We start from the raw sequence: 16,055 nt of genomic DNA, 5'->3' as shown, positions 1-16,055 counted from the left end.
GGGCCAGTGAAGCGACGTCCTCCATAACTAGACTGAAGAACAAAAGGACAGCAACTTGTCTGTTCCCCTCCCCCAATTCCCCAATAAAATCTTTGGGGACAAAAAAAAAAAAAGACTTCAGCTGTGGAAGTTAAAATTTTTGTTTAACAGTTGGTAATGAAGCATGGACTCTAGGACCCAGACTGCCTTGGTCTCAATTTTAACTGTGCAACTTACTAGTCCTATAACCTTGGACAAGTTACTTAATCCCCCTGCGCTTGTTTTTCCAACTGTAAAATGGAGATTTCCAACCTCATAGGGTTGTTCTGAGGATTAATAGTTAATGCACATGAAACCTTTAGAACAGTGCCTAGAACATACAAAAAATTCAATAAACATTGCCCATTATGAGATCTAGGCCAACTTCATGCCCAGTACAGAAATCCTTCCCATCAGCGCTCTACTCAGTATATTCCACAAGGGTGCGTGAACCAATAGAGCTCTCATCATGAAGCTAAAATCTATTTCCTTGAAACTTTTATCTGCCACTTCTATTCTGGAACAAAACTTAGTTTCTCATGTCTTTCAAACAGGAGAAGCCCAACCTATCTTCAAGCTAAACATTCCAAGTCACTTCAATTAGTCTTCACATCTCCCATTGCAGGACTCACCATCCTTGTCCCACTGCCTGGAAATGCTCCAGTTTATCAGTGGCCGACTTAAAATATGGTATCCATAATTAATACCACACCAAGCACACACAATGCCCTACACTTTCTCAGTCTTTCCACACTCATTACCTGATCTTCACAAGTCAAAACAGACAAAACCAGATAATTACTATCACCTTAGAGATAAGAAAATTGAGGCTTAGGTTAAGACACTGGCTCAAAGAAAGGCAGTCAATAATCAGAGAACCTGGAACCAAAAAAATGTTTCTTCTAACTCTAAGTTAGACCAGAAAAACCCAGTACAAGTGCTACTACATTCTATGCCTAGTGACGACCAAAGTTTTGGCACCTCAAAATAAGGGATGGAATACTGATTGATTTTAAGCTGGTGATTTTTAAGAAACAAAAGACTCAGACCCTTGACCCTTCTCCTTACCTGCTTAAATGAATTCAGGTAGAAAAACAGGCTTAAAGGCAGCATCACTTTAGCATCAGAATATAAACTAAATGTGGCAGACAGGGAGGAATCTAGCAAAGCTGCTTTGTTGGACTCCCCTCTGTGTCGCATTGTTTCTGGGTGGCCAACAAGAATTTGTTTACCGCATGTTAGTTCCTTCCTCTCTACCTGTGAATTGCCTACCGTAGTTCCCTTTGAAGTCCCAGGCGCCTGCTCCCCTTCGCCTTAGTCCAGAATGGCATATAAGCCTCAACTGCCCAATGTGTCCTCAGGTCTCTGTCCATATTCTTATGGAACCTCCATATGTACATATATAATAAATTTGGACATTTTGTCCTGTTAATCTGGTTATTGGCCCAGGCAGAAGAACTTAGAAAGACTGGAGAAAATTTATTTTTTGCACCCAAACACTAGTAAAATGGATTTCTGTCAATGCCACCAACACTAGCTTATTAGCATCCACAACAAGGCTATCACACAGCATGCTTGGAGTCAACTAAAAGGCCTTGATCTTTTTATACATGATTCTAACAAGCAAGGTCTGTCTGATTTTAACATATTTAAAACCATTTTGAATCCTGCTTCTCTCATCTTCTGAACTGGTTTTTACTGATTTAGGTCATCCCAAATCTACCTTTGCTCAGGGCTTGGTAAAATGCTTATCAGAGCAAAGCCAAGGCCAAAGAATACCAAAGACCTCCTTCCAGGAAGACATGCATCAACCCTAGTGGGGTGCCACAGTTTATCCAGCCCAAGTCACCTTAAACGTGGGTAATTAATGAAACACTCGTAAACCACCTTGCTCCATTCAAAATGTACTAGCTTCAGCTACAGTCTTTTGACTTAGAAATCAAATAAATAAAGATTAAAACTTTAGTTTTGAGTAACTTATTCGTGAACCCACGTAAGTCCCTAATGATGATCATTTTTTTAAAGTATTCACATGTTAATATGGTTAATAATAATCTCTTTTAAAATTTAACTGAGCATCAAATAAATATTTCTCTAAGGAAAATATACAAAATGGCCAAAAGCATACGATAAGATGTTCAATGTCATTTGTTATCAGAGAAATACAAGCAAAAACCACAATGAGATGCCACTGCTAGGACAGCTAAAATCAAAATCAGACAATAACAACAAATGTTGACATGGAGAAATTGGAAACCTCATACACTGCTGGTGGGAATGTAAAATGGTACAGTCATTTTTGAATACAGTCTGGCAGATCCTCAAATGATAAACAGAGTTACTATGTGACCTAGTTATTCCAATCCTAGGTATATACCTAAAAGAAATGAAAACATATGTCTACACAGAAACTTGTACATGAATGTTTATAGCAACATTAACCATAAAATAGCCCCAAACCGGAAATAACCTAAATGTCTATTAACAGATGAATGGATAAACAAAATGTAGTAGATCCAGGCAATTCAGTTATAAAAACAAAGTACTGAAACATGCTACAACATGAACCTTGAAAACATTATGCTAAGTTAAAGAAGCCAGTCACAAAAGACCCCATATTATATGAAATGTTCAGAATAGGCAAATCTACAGACAGCAGATTACTGGTTGCTTAGGGCTAGGGGACGGTACTTGGGCTGACAGCTAAAGGGTACAGGTTTAATTTTTGAGGTGATGGAAATGTACTGAAATTGACTGTGATGGTTACACATATCTGTGAATATATAAAAAAATCCACTGAACTGTACACTTTAAATGGGCAGATAGTATAGTACATGAACAATTGTACATCTCAATAAAGCTGTTTTTTAAAAAGCTCTGGAACAAGAGATTAGTTTCTCTTTTTCTTAGATAAAACATTATCTGACTGTTCTACCACTAGAGTTCTATAAACTGCATATTTATACACTCAGCTACACATGTAATGTGTCTGGCATGGCTAATGATCATTATTTATTACGAACCTCTAATGAGACTAGTTAAATAATCATTAGGTTGAGAACAGAAGTGTCAAAACATGAATAATCCTCTAATTCTCCAGCTGATGGACTTTATTCTTGACATAAACACATCTATATCTACATTCACAAAACAAAAACACCAAAACATACAAATTAAACATGAGTTTATTCAGAATGTGACTTATTTGAACAGCCAATTCAAAAAAACTAATGGAATACTATAACTATGAATTAATTAAAGACGAATGCAATATGGCTCAATATCAAAACCAAGAGTTCTGGATTTTGTTTGATGTTATTGAAGCACAACTCAGTAGTATCAAACAGGTAATGTAAATACCCATGGTATAATTTCGGCTTTAACACCAGATTTGAAAAATTGAACAGTTGGATTTGGTATACTTCAGTAATACCTAACTTTTCACTGAAAGCTTGAACATTTTTAAGAAATTACCCCAAATTAACAAATTACTGAAAAGAAACCTTAGGCTTTTCAGAAATACTATACCGCACTTCTTCATTTAAGCCAAAATAGATTTAGACTCAGTGCTCAAATTTCCAATACAACGAAATGAATTGTAAACTTTCTGATAAATAAGCTTGGAATAAGCCTGTTTATTAATATTTATAACAAAAACTATTCTTTGAATGATGCTTTACAGTATACAAAAGACTTTTTCTGTCTACAGACTTCTATTTCCTAATCATATCAACAGACAACAGACGAATAAAAGGACTTTTCCCCCCATGAGGAAAACGTAATCTATAGTACAAAATCTTATCCCTCTTAAACAAACCTTTGAACAATGTTATATATGAGGATGATAAAAGCTTATTCCTAGAGACAAAAGATTTGTGGCTACAATGCATCTTATCTTATAGAATTCTTCCAGTCTTAGCTGACAGAGCTGGAATTGAGCATTAACTTCAGTGAAACTCAGGTTTTATTTTTAACTTTAAAAAAGAGTATTATTCTAGAATTTTAAATTCTCAACTTCTTCATAACCTCTTTTTTCCTTTTACTTTAGCAATTTTCACATCAGCTTTACGTCTAATGATAATGGAACCTAGTAAAACTGAGGACAGAAAACGCAACGGGCTAAAACTGCAGTGCGATGTCAGGAAATTATGTGCAGAAACACAACTGTGTTGCAGATTTTTCTGAAGTGTAATTTTATGGACTGTGCAAACCCCAATAGATCTGCAAATATAAAATTATTATAAAAATTATTTTCAATTTAGCTTGTCAGGGTGCTAAAAATAAATTTACTGCGTACCTCTATACTGAGTAGCTGCTAATTTTAATTTATCTAGGAAGCCTAATAAACTTCAGATAATTTAAAAATGACTTGACTATAATTTAACCAGTATAAAGTCGTTTTTCTGCTTTCACCTATAAAAACTAGTAAAAATTTTAAATGTCATGACATAATTGAACGACCAAAAAAAAAGAATTTAAGCATCAATGTCAAGCTTACTCAATCTACCCACTTTCCCCAACTTTCCAAATACAATTGACAGTGGCTAGTAGGCTAGTTGGCCTTGTAAAGCTAGGCCTGGAGGGCAGATCACAATTAAAGCAGGTAAATGCTCTCATTATTTTAGGACTTTATTCATTTTATGACAATTACTCTACCCTTTTCAATATGAATTCCATTCCCCTCATTACAAGTGACTGAAGTAAAACAGGAGGGAGTAATTGTGTGTCTCATGTGTTAATACCACACCATCCTCCCCTAAATGATGAACTCAATAGGCTAACACAAGATCCCTACTGATGTTTTTCCTCAACACTTCTTAAAAATAGCTTAAAACGCTTTTTGGCAGATTTTAGCATCTTGGGTATGTTTCACTACATGTCTCACTCCTTTGAATTCAGAAGAGTGATTCAACAGTCAAAAGGTCAAAAGTCTCCATCCACCATACCCATACCCTAAATCCTATGCTCAAAAGAGGTTTGGAGAATGAGTAGATGATACACAAATGAACAGATATTGTTATCAGCTCTGTGACCTTAAAGAAGCCATTTAACTTCTGGGAACCTTACTGTTTCCTTGTCTGTAAAATACCGGACTGCCATTTTACAGGGTTGAAGAGAATTAACAGGCAAAATTTAAGGCAGTACTTTGCAAACACTAAGGAACTGTACAAACATTAAGCTAACCATTTCCTCCCTTAGTTCAAGTCTCCTATTTAATGTCTTCTAACATAATAATGTCTCCAGATATCACATACTGTTCTTTCTGATTAGGTGTCCATAAACAAGTAAGTTTCTACAGAAATATATTATACATTATCATACAGAAATATGATTACTCAAGTAAGTAATGTCAAAACAAATCAGCAGATACAAGTTAAAGCTAAAATGAGAAACTATGTCTATTGAGAGTTAACATTCTAAAAAGTTATTTTAGATAAAATAAAATTAAAAGTTTAACTCACCGCACATTTTTCCACTTTGCCAGCATTATTAGCCCATTTTACTAAAGCTAGTAATCGAACAAAGAGTTGGCGTGTCCGGCTAGCAAATTGCACTATTTCTATTTTCCTATAAAATAAAACAATTCTGAATGAACCAACATATTTGAAAGAGTATTTCACAATTTATTTCATTTGAACTGAAGTATGACTCAATCTTTGTTTACAACCACAACAAAATGAACCACCTAAAATATTCATCTAAATACATATGAATTATTGTCACATTTTGTACACCACCTGCATATGCTTCTTTTTCACCTCAGAGTAATAAACCCAAAAGAATGTTTTAGCAATAAATCACATTTTTTAAAAATCAATTTTATACTGCAATAAAAGTTGTTTACTAAAATATACTAAATACACAGATATAAAATTACTATATAAAAGTTAACTGGGTCACATAGGAGACCAAATTAGGAGTTAATAAATTTCATAATTAAAATTACAAGTTATGAATTAGTGACCTTTTTGGTAAGCTAAAGGAAGTGAAATAGATCTTTACCAAAGCTTGAAACTATTATTTCTACAAAATCAAGGGCCCAATTCCCATTTTGCAAGAACATGATTTTTTAAAACTGAATAATCAAAGAACTTAACTATGCAACTCTTTATCAAACTAATGTCAATGACAAACTTAGTAAACTAGCCAAGCAAAGCTAAGAAAGGTGAGTACTAAAAATACAAGCTTGAAGGTCTGTCCATATCTATTTTTATGCTATACCCACTACAATGCTTTTTCTCCCAATACTCATCAGTATTTTTATCATCTCCTCATAGAGCCTTCAAAGCTTTACTGAAAGCTTTATGTTGTCAATCAATGTGTTAACTAGGCCTCTCAACTTCACCTCAGCTACAAAACTGATAGTCATACCTTTCATGGTTTACCTTAAGACACTGAAAAAAATATTCAACAGGCCAGGACTGATGACAGGACCCAATCAGGACATCAACCTCCCTCTAAGTAGACTCTGACCTATTAATCTTAGTACAGCTGTTCAGTGAGCTACAGATCCAATCCACATCTCTGCATCTCGCCAATAGTAACACCATGATGCAATGCACCAATATAAAATTTTTGCTTAAGTATAATCCTAACTGAAGACCACAGAGTCTAGCTCCTATTGAGAGCATACGTAGCCCACAACCTGATAGGCTCCTTAAGGATCAGCCAGCAATGTGATTATTGGTAGTATAAAGAGAAGAATTATGGACACTGATACAGTTATGACTTTACCAGTGTTTCTGAAGGATCCTAAGTGATAAAACAAGCAGAGCCTCACAGGCAAGAGTGGGACACAGCAGAAATGTTAAATGTACATTAAGATCTGGCAGCTACCCCAGTGCTAAGAGCCTCAGTATTGTCATTTCAATGGATTACAGAGGACACAGGGCATCTGCTCCTCTCCCAGAGCAAACGTATTTGTATGCTATTAGTTCCCAAATGAACTTCCCTACTGGAAAAGACATCCCTCCCTTTGCAAACTACTTCAGTAACATGGTTTTTCCTGACACCACACTGTCTCAAGTGATAGGCAGCATGAGTCAGTTTTCTAGGGCCCAGTTTCCCTTCCTACCCGAGAGTGGACAGAACAAATCCTGACTTTCATTTTCATTTCCTTCCTTTAAAACTGATCAGCCAAACCGTAACACAGGCATGCTTCAATCGTCTCTTCCACCCCTATCTTTTCCATCTATGTCTAATTCTATCAGAAAGGGCAGCTGGGGGTAGGAATGGAATGTAGTCACTAATAGATGCTAAAACTCTCCCCAGTAACTTGGTATTAAAAAAAAAAAATCAACCAAGGAGAATAAGTAGTGCCAAAGATATAATCAAGTAACCTATGCTGTAGCCACAATTTAAATCTCCACCACATGATTTCTCTGAAACCTTAATGTATCTTGCTCCTATGGCCTATGGAAACATACTAATGTTTAGTTATATCTTAAGCCCCAAACTCCAACTGAATCGAACTTCTTCCAACTATAAAACAGCAAAAGCAGCAAGTAAATGTCAATTCTCTAAAGATATCTAACGGCATCATTGTAGCAAATGGTAAATTAGCAGCCAACTTTCTAAAGTCAGTCTATTCCTCAGCTTCTTCCATTAAGTTCTATATCTTCTATATCTTCTTATCCCCCTCAGGCACTTGACCTGGTCAGTGGCTCAATATGGGTTTCTAGTACATAAGGTCCAGAGCTGGTCTCACACCAAGAATTATCAAGGATGAGGAAATGACATTTCCCAGGGCTCCCTAAACAAATGGTGTAAAAAAAAAAAAATCACCCTAGGTTCTCTGGGCTTAGGTTTCCGATCCACAGCCCTACCACCCACACCCACTCTCTCATACCTGTACTTACATACACATTCATAGATATATCAACACAGACATAGATTTAAGGTTTTTTTCATACTCACCTTTCCACATCAGATTTCCTTGGCAGTCTAAAAAGAAAAAAAGAGGAAGTGACTAAATATATGCATACCTTCATCAAAATATGATAATGGCCTTTATTTTGACTCTATTAAATACCTCAGTGTTTTCGAAAAACTGGATAAACAGCCACTACAGGCTTGTGTGGCTACCTACACTTTTTTACTTTTATGAGTTTCCAGTAATATGGCTATAAGGGAAAAATCAACAAAGGAACATTTCTCTCCTTTCAAAATGCTTCAGAAGGTATTGCACGAACCTCAAACATTTAATAAGCCTGTCTTACATTAGCACACTATGTCAGAGAAAGTCAGAGAAAATATTCTTTGAAGTCCAAAATGGTCACCGATGCAGACTACTACTCAGTTGCCGGCCTCCCTGTCCCAGTGGAACCTTGCTTCCAAGCAGTAATCCCTCTGTTTTGTTACGTGGGCAAAACTGGAAGCTGAGCACACAAAAGGGCCAGTGTCAGCCAAAGTTTTTACAGTAATTATGATGTTGCATGTGGTTAGACGTAAATGATTTACATTACTTTTAAACAGCTCCAGTGAGGTTTTGATTTCTTTTTCTGCTAGTTCTCCAGTACTGATAGCCAGCAACCAATGTCACCATTTTCCCTGACAAATTATACCATTTAACACTCTCACATCCACTGATGCTTCTAGAAATGAAAGGTCCTGATTTGCCTCCTGAATTGCCATCTTCTGTAAACCTCCATTCCCATGGTCCAGGATTCAATGGCCTGAACAACTCTAAAGCCTCCCCTACATTTAATCAGTTCTTGAAGAATACACACCAAGACCCTTAGATCCTCTTCACCCACCCACATTCCATGGATGCAGAAAAACTAAAACCACCTCCAGAGATTCAAAGTACAAGGAGGGAAAACTATCAAAATCAGTGCTGGCTTGTAGTTACCTACAATTCTTAGGACAGATAGTGGGATGGAAGCTGAAGATATAACCTGACTAATAAAGACAATGAGGTGGGGGCTGGAAAGACCAACAGATCAGATGATGAAGCAGAAATTAAGGTTTTAGTGTAAGGCTGCAAATAAAACCAGCTACTGGCAAGTCCCTCTACATGTGAAAAGTCCCTGAGAACACTCCTAGAGAAGCCACAATTCCCATCATCAAGGAAGGGGAGAATAAATAAGAACCAGGGGTTTATGGGAGAGAGGGCAAGAAGGCGAGAAGGAAAGAAGGAAAGAGGGAAAGAGGGGAAAAGGGGGAGAGGGGGGGAGGGGGAGAGAGAAGAGTAGAGACTTGAGGTAGAGAGAACAGGAATCATTGTTCCAGCTCTTCACACCTGCCCCAGGGATCATCTCATGTCAGAGGTGGTGTCATTTCAGGGACAAAAGATAGGCTCTGCTGTCTGCATCCCTTTCCCCCCAATTCCTCCTAATCTATTATTTAAAATTCATTTATGGATAACAAATATACCATTTGGGGCAAATGCCTTAAAATGCAAATTTTGGGAAGTGGTGAGTCACAGAAACTTGAAGTGTGATAAGGTTCTGGCATTTTCTGATTTTAATTAAGGGGTTTTTAAAAAGGAGTAGAAGTCCCTACAAAGTCAAGGCAGAGTATGTATATTGGGCGATTGTGGGGGTCAGAAGGAGAAGGAAAAAAACTAGAAATCTGGAGCCAAAAACAAACCGTCTAAAATGCCAACCAAGGCTGTCCTTTTTACTTTCGCTAGCTCACAGACAAGCATCAAATGTGGCAGAAATAAGACTCTTATAAAGTGTTATCTAGAACACTGGTTTTACATTATTAATGCATTAATCCTGACAGTTTCTACTTGGACAAGGAAAAAAAAGATGATTTAGGAACTTCCTAAACTAATTTTGGTTACCACCAATCAAAATAGGGAAAAGATATTTTATATTGTGTGTGTGTATCAAGAGCAACAGTGAATTTTCCCATAAAATTATCAATGGTCTACAATGACAATTATAAAAATTCATTCGTTGATGTATTAAATCAATAACTACTTAGTTAAACCCTGACTAGGTGCCAGGTATTGTTTTAGGTCCTGGCGAAAGTAGCAAAACAAATAAAAATCCCTGTCCTCACTGAGCTTCTGAGCTTCCAGTGGGGAGGAGACAGACAATAAATAATGCCCAGTGGCAGTAAGTGCTGTACAGAGAAACAGAGCAGTGAGTAAAGGATAGAGTGAAGAGGCACAAGGCTTTTCATGGATAGTCAGAGAAAGTCTTTCTGGTAAGTTATATCTGAACAAAGACCTAAAAGAAATGAGAAAGCAAACCATACAGATTTCTGGGGAAGTGCAAAGGGGGGAGTGTGCCTGCCACTTTCAAGAAACATCAAGAGGGTAGAGTGGCTGAAACAGAATAAGCAAGGAGGAGAGTATTAGGAAGTGAAATTAAAGAGGGAAGGGAGAGAAGGCACAGATCATGTAGGGCCTTAAAGGTAAGGTGACCACATGTTCTGGTTTGCCCAAGATAGAGCAACAGACATAAACTGAGATTAACATTATTACTAACAGCACCACCTTTCACGCTCAAGTGTTCTGATTTAGACCATGAATTTTATGGTCACCTTATAAACAGCTGACTGTAAAAACGTTTACTCTAAGTGAGATGGGGGACCACCGGAGGGTTGTAAGCAGAAAAGTTTTAAAAGAATCATCCTGCCTGTTTTATGGAGGAAAACCCAGTTAGCAAACTACTCAAGTAACACGGGTGAAGGAATAACACTTGATAGAAATATTGAAAAGTGGTCAGATTCTGAAGTCAGAGATGAAAAGACTTGCTGATGTATTGGGTGTGGGACTAGAAAAAAGAGGAGATAGGAATTATTCCAATATTTTTAGCCTCAGCAACAATAGGAAAAATGGAGCTACTACTTTGGTGAGATAGGAAAGGTTTGGGGGGATCACGTTGAAGTAGGAGTGGGGTTCTGGACTTGGAACACTGAAATGCCTGTTAGGTATTTAAATGTAGGCATCTAGATATAGAGTCCAGAGTTCAGTGGAGAGGTCTATGCTGGAGATGTAAGTTATGGGAACCATTATTTTTCAAAGGGCATGCATGGGATTAAAACTATATACGTATTCTACAGTGATAAAATAGAGGTTTCTCTCTTCATAACTAAGTCCTAAAATAGTAAGAACACTACAATGTAATTCAAATAATTACTACAAATCCCCTACGGAAAAACGAACTACACAACCACTGACAGAAGCAGTTTTCAACACTTTTCCGTGGCTAGACACAGAACAGGTGACCTTTACGTACATGAAATTTTCGCATGGCTACTCTTGGACTTTTTTTTTTGGATTTCTATGAAATCCAACAATAAACGATGCAGAGTAGTATATTACTACAATAATCTCCAATCATGTCACCTATTTAAGTTTCTCCTTAGACAAGGGTAGACTTCTTTCTGTCCCATTCAATTAAGCACAATATATCAAAATTGAGTGAGAATAATGGTTTACAAGAAGAAGTGGAACTTTTTCTAATTCTTTTAGCTATCTGCAAACAAATATTTTAACTCTAGCAACAAATTACTGACACTCTAGTCTAATATCCATATACTAATTATTTCAATTGAAAACACTGATCCTGGAGTCTAGCAACAGATAAAACATACAAACTAATCTGGATAAAAACTAATAATTCTTACCTTTTTCTGAACCTGGAGCAAAACACATAAAACAGTAATTAAAGTATATATGCCCCCAAATTTTACAGTGCCTTTTCTTCACACGCTGAAAATCATTAGTATATTCTGACCCAACTCTGAAGGGGATTGACACCCTGATCATGTCCCAAGACATTTCATAGCTAACTTAGTGATTTATAAATTCCTTTCGCACTTGAAGAAATAACAACAGCAGGCCAGTTACAAAAAATCTTTTACTTACACTAATTGCGTTAAGATTTCAAACACTCTCAAACGTTTCAGGGGAAAAAAACACTTGGAATCCAAAGGATTCTTCTATACACATCTCCTGAGTTTAAACTTAGTCAAAAGCAGTTACAATCCACATTTAAAATGTGCCGTCAAGAGGCTGTAAAACAGATTTCCCGACTTTGGGATTTTCTTAAAGCTCGAATATTATGTATTCCTAAACCTTAATTTTGGGCTTTGAGCTAAAAAGCTTCCAGCCTAGAAAATCAATAGGGTTCGGTTAGCAACTTGAGCAAAAACCTCAAAGACGGTGTTTTCAGAGCAAGCCTAACAACATGCATAATTAACAAGTCTCGGTTGCTTCTCCAGAAAGACCCCCAAATGCCAAGCTTCTCCTCCACCTCCGCTGAGTCCCAGGAGTTCTGAAATTCTAGACTAAGCAGCCCCGCAGAGAGGAGAAAACAGCAGCCTCTAGGGGAGAGAGAGGTGCAAACCTCTTAGCCAGTTGGGCGGGAAGGGGGGGCTGGGGTGCAGGCATGGGTTTCGCGGCACTTACAGGTCCGTCAACACCATGAGCTCCGTGTAGGCCCGGTGCAGCAGAAATTCGATGAGGGTGCTCAGCCGGTAGCCAGGGCTGGCCGCGGCGGCAGCGGCTGCCGCCACGGCGGCTCCAGGAGGAGCAGGAGCCGGGGCTGACGCGGGGCCGCCGCTGCCTCCGCCACCGCCTCCGGGCGGGACCAGCTGGTGGTTCTCCAGCTGCACTGGGGCCATGGCGGCTCAGGGCTGGGCTTGGCGCAGCGGCACAAGATGCGGCGCTCGAGCCTCCCGGGCGCTCGGTCACCGCGCCGAAATGGGCGCGGGCAGAGTCGCCGCCGCCTACAGCCAGACCGCCTCTGAACAGGAAGCCGTGCGCCGGGCGCGGAGGCCCGCCCCCATGTAGCGATGAGCCCGCCAGCCCCAGGGACGGGCGCGAGGGGCGGGGGAGAGGGCGGGGGAGAGGGCGGGGGAGAGGGCGGGGGAGAGGGCGGGGAAGCGGGGCTGCAGCTGCAGGGAAGCTGCGCCTCTGCCACTGATCAGAGGCCGCTTCGCCAGGTAGCTGCAGCGTCCATGTTGACGGCCCAAAGCGGAAGTCGCTAGGCAGAACGGAAGGGGAACCTGCAGGGGGACTCCCGACACCAACCTGTGCTTTTTCTCCCGGCTGTCGGGGGGCCGGGACTTTCGGGGGGCGCGTGGGAGTAGGGCGGGGCCGGCGCGCGGACTGGAAAAGCGGAAGCGGGGACCGTGCGCCACCGGAAGCGGGTGTGTGGGAGGAGCCGGAGTCGTCACCGCGAACGTATTTGCCCCGCCCTTGCCTTCACCGCTCTCAGGGTTTAAAAGGCTCCAATTTGCCCTGAGGTAATTATCCACGCTCTCTAGGGTGGCGCCTTCGCGGCCGGGGCGGCTCCCGCGTAGATGTTCGTGAGTTGTGGTTATGGAATTGCCAAGAAATTGTAGCAGCTGCGCACTGGTGACTTCTCAGGTCTTTGCACCGCCCCCAGTTTGCTCATGCGCCTTTCGTGGGATAGAAAACGTTTCCGTCATTGTTTTTTTTTTTTTAACTGTGGGAAAAGATGCGAGAAAATATGATTGGAGGTAGGAGCAGGGCTGCTGGCAGAATAACTTCACTTTAATGGAGTTGGATGGATACTGATCTCATTAGTGACCCCCAAATTCCGGCACTTCTACCACAGAAACAGCCTTTATACCCTCTCCTGCTGGCTCTCACTCGGTCCTTGTTCCTGCTCTTGCTGTAGCCGCCCTGCTCTACCAGGGCTTTCAGTTCATCTTCTCTGTCCTACCACCACTTTCCCCCCGAAAATCCACGTTTAATATTTGGTTCCTACTTCAAAACGGTGATCTCAACCTCACCTGCACTTTGGAATCGCGGGGGGAGGAACTTTAAAAAAATACTGTGCCAGCCCCACAGCTTTGACTTAAATTGTCTGATGTGAGGTCTGGTTTTCGGGAGTTTTAAAAAGCTTCATAGGTGATTCTTATATGCAGCTAAGGCAGAAATCCACTGTTTAAAAGCGTCCATTGCTGCGACCCTTTTAAACATCTTCCTGCAGATTCTTATCTGTAACTCTTAGGTGTCAGAGACACTCTTGCTTTTCCCGAAAGTTAAAATACTTTCATTTTTGTCCACTTGTGTAATTCTTGGTCATTCTTGAAGGCCATTCTACCTGTCTTCTGAAGGTGTAACCTTTGGAGTGAAATCGCTTGCTTCCTCCTTTGTGGTCCCAAAGTATATTTACAGAATGTCACCGTGGTACTTACCGAAAGGCATTCGGATTACTTAAATCCCCTACAGGTGCAGTTGCTGGAGGGCCGACTATCATTCATCCCTACGCAAGCTACCTCAAGGAACAAACACATTTTTTTATGTTTTTAAATTTTTTTTTATTTTTTAAAGATTTTATTGGGGAATTAAGGGAAGGGAACAGCCAAGAACAAACATTTTTTTACAAAGTAGCTAGAATTACCATTTCTTTTGCAGTTGTTTTGATTTGTTTTATTGAAGCGTTTTTCTCTCTTGAAGACTATTAGCTTCGGTTTAAAAAAAAAAACCTGGTGGTCACATACACACAAAGGATAGATGGTGTTTGTACAACATGGTCCTTAAAGTCTTTTATAACACTCAGATTCTGATTTTGTGTGATGTTGACAGGATTTTAACTCTGCCTTATTGCATATATTAAACACAGACTCCACGCCTTTTGGTATTCACTCTATTTGGCAATAAAGTTTCACCTAAATAGGGTACAACCAATTGCAAATAAAAGACAAAAAATAATGGGTGGATGGGGGTTGTTTTAGAAAAGAGAACGTGTCACCCACATCCATCAGATTAGATTTTATTGAAATTTCTGTGAATCTGAATAGATATCTTTAAAAATTGAAAACTAGTTATTAAAAAGTCTATTCTAAAAGAAAATAGTATGAAAATACAGGAATAGGACTGTGAGACTTGATGTGCTTGAATTATTGGAAATCAGGCAGGTAATGTAAATGAAATCTCCTGACAGAGATGATAGCCCTCCTTCCAACCTGATAGATAATACGAGGTCAGACAATTAAGTTCGCAAACTCATCCTAGAAAAAGTGCTACATACCTCATTGCTGGATATCACTATGGTCACCTTTGAAGTACTCCCCTTGGGAAGCTATGCACCAATGCCAGCACCTAGTCCACCCTTCAAAGCAATTTTGGAACTTTCTGGAATGGCCATCAGAGCTGTCGTCACATTACCCTTGATGTCCTGAATGTCATCAAAATGTCTTCCTTTCAATATTTCCTTTCTCTTCAGTAAAGAAAGAAGTCACTGGGGGCCAGATAAGGTGAGTAGGGAGGGTGTTTCAATACAGTTGTTTACTGGCTAAAAACTCCCTCCCAGACACTGCCGTGTGAGCTGGTGCACTGTCATGATGCAAGAGCCATGAATTGTTGGCGAAAAGTTCAGATTGTCTAACTTTTTCACACAGCCTTTTCAGCACTTCCAAATAGTAAACTTGGTTAATTGTTTGTCCAGTTGGTACAAATTCATAATGAGTAATCCCTCTGATATCAAAAAAAGGTTAGCAACATCATTGCAACAAGTTTGCAAACTTAATTATCGTACCTCACATAGCCACTAGGCAAATATAGGAAGTGTTAATAGAAAAAAATGATTGGGAAAAGAGAGAAAATGGCATGTTTGGCTGAGTTGCTAAAGGAATGACTCCCATCAAGCTACTATTGGAAATAATATAATTTATAATTTTAAAGCCTACGGTACAGTGTTTGGCACTGTAGTATATGTATGTAATTCTTGTATTCACATTTTTTCAATTGTTCCTCTATTTAATCAACACCAGACTATCACACGTTGGATAGTTTCAGAACAAGCAGCATGGTATTTCCTCAGCTCTTAAATTGACCTAAACACTTTATATCTTTCGTGACGTCAATCTGATTTGATTTTTATTTATTTATTTTAGCTGAGCCATCCTGCCACCTGTTGGCGGCTCAGCAGCAGCTCAGCTCAGGCCTGGAAATCGAACCGGCAACTCTGTTGCTCAGAGCTCGCACTCTTTTTTTTTTTTTTAAGATTTTATTGGGGAATTGGGGGATGGGAACAGCATTGGGGAATTGGGGAAGGGGAACAGACAAGTTGCTGTCCTTTTGTTCTTCAGTCTAGTTGTGG

General features: G+C 39.4%; 2 protein-coding genes and 1 long non-coding RNA gene across 6 annotated transcripts in view; 2 read left to right on the top strand and 1 right to left on the bottom strand.

Moving 5' to 3' along the window:
• MED14 (mediator complex subunit 14) overlaps positions 1-12,743 on the bottom strand; it is a 67,482-nt gene extending 54,739 nt beyond the window's left edge. The window contains exons 1-3 of one of the 4 annotated variants that reach the window (XM_019650006.1): positions 12,389-12,743; positions 7,936-7,962; positions 5,481-5,586 (exon numbers count right to left, since the gene is read on the bottom strand). In XM_019650006.1, the coding sequence (XP_019505551.1) occupies positions 5,481-5,586; positions 7,936-7,962; positions 12,389-12,603 (348 nt within the window). In that variant the 5' untranslated portion in view covers positions 12,604-12,743. The remainder of the gene's footprint in view (positions 1-5,480; positions 5,587-7,935; positions 7,963-12,388) is intronic. The other 3 variants (XM_019650012.1, XM_019650019.1, XM_019650000.1) reach the window with 3 other exon arrangements.
• Positions 12,616-13,005, top strand: LOC109386079 (homeobox protein engrailed-2; the record flags this gene model as incomplete). The annotated part of the gene is given in 1 exon segment (XM_019648960.1): positions 12,616-13,005. A coding segment is annotated over 1 exon segment (366 nt), but the record flags the coding sequence as incomplete, so codon positions are not given.
• A 7-nt stretch (positions 13,006-13,012) lies between these two features.
• Positions 13,013-16,055, top strand: part of LOC109386659 (uncharacterized) — a 105,626-nt gene continuing 102,583 nt past the window's right edge. The window contains exon 1 of the long non-coding RNA XR_002124825.1: positions 13,013-13,227. This is a non-coding gene — a long non-coding RNA (uncharacterized LOC109386659). The remainder of the gene's footprint in view (positions 13,228-16,055) is intronic.

This window comes from Hipposideros armiger, unplaced genomic scaffold, assembly GCF_001890085.2.
Source record: "Hipposideros armiger isolate ML-2016 unplaced genomic scaffold, ASM189008v1 scaffold_7, whole genome shotgun sequence".
Classification (NCBI taxonomy): Eukaryota; Metazoa; Chordata; class Mammalia; order Chiroptera; family Hipposideridae; genus Hipposideros; species Hipposideros armiger.
The sequence above is the reverse complement of the archived record's forward strand: the minus strand, read 5'-3'. Positions and strand labels throughout refer to the sequence as shown.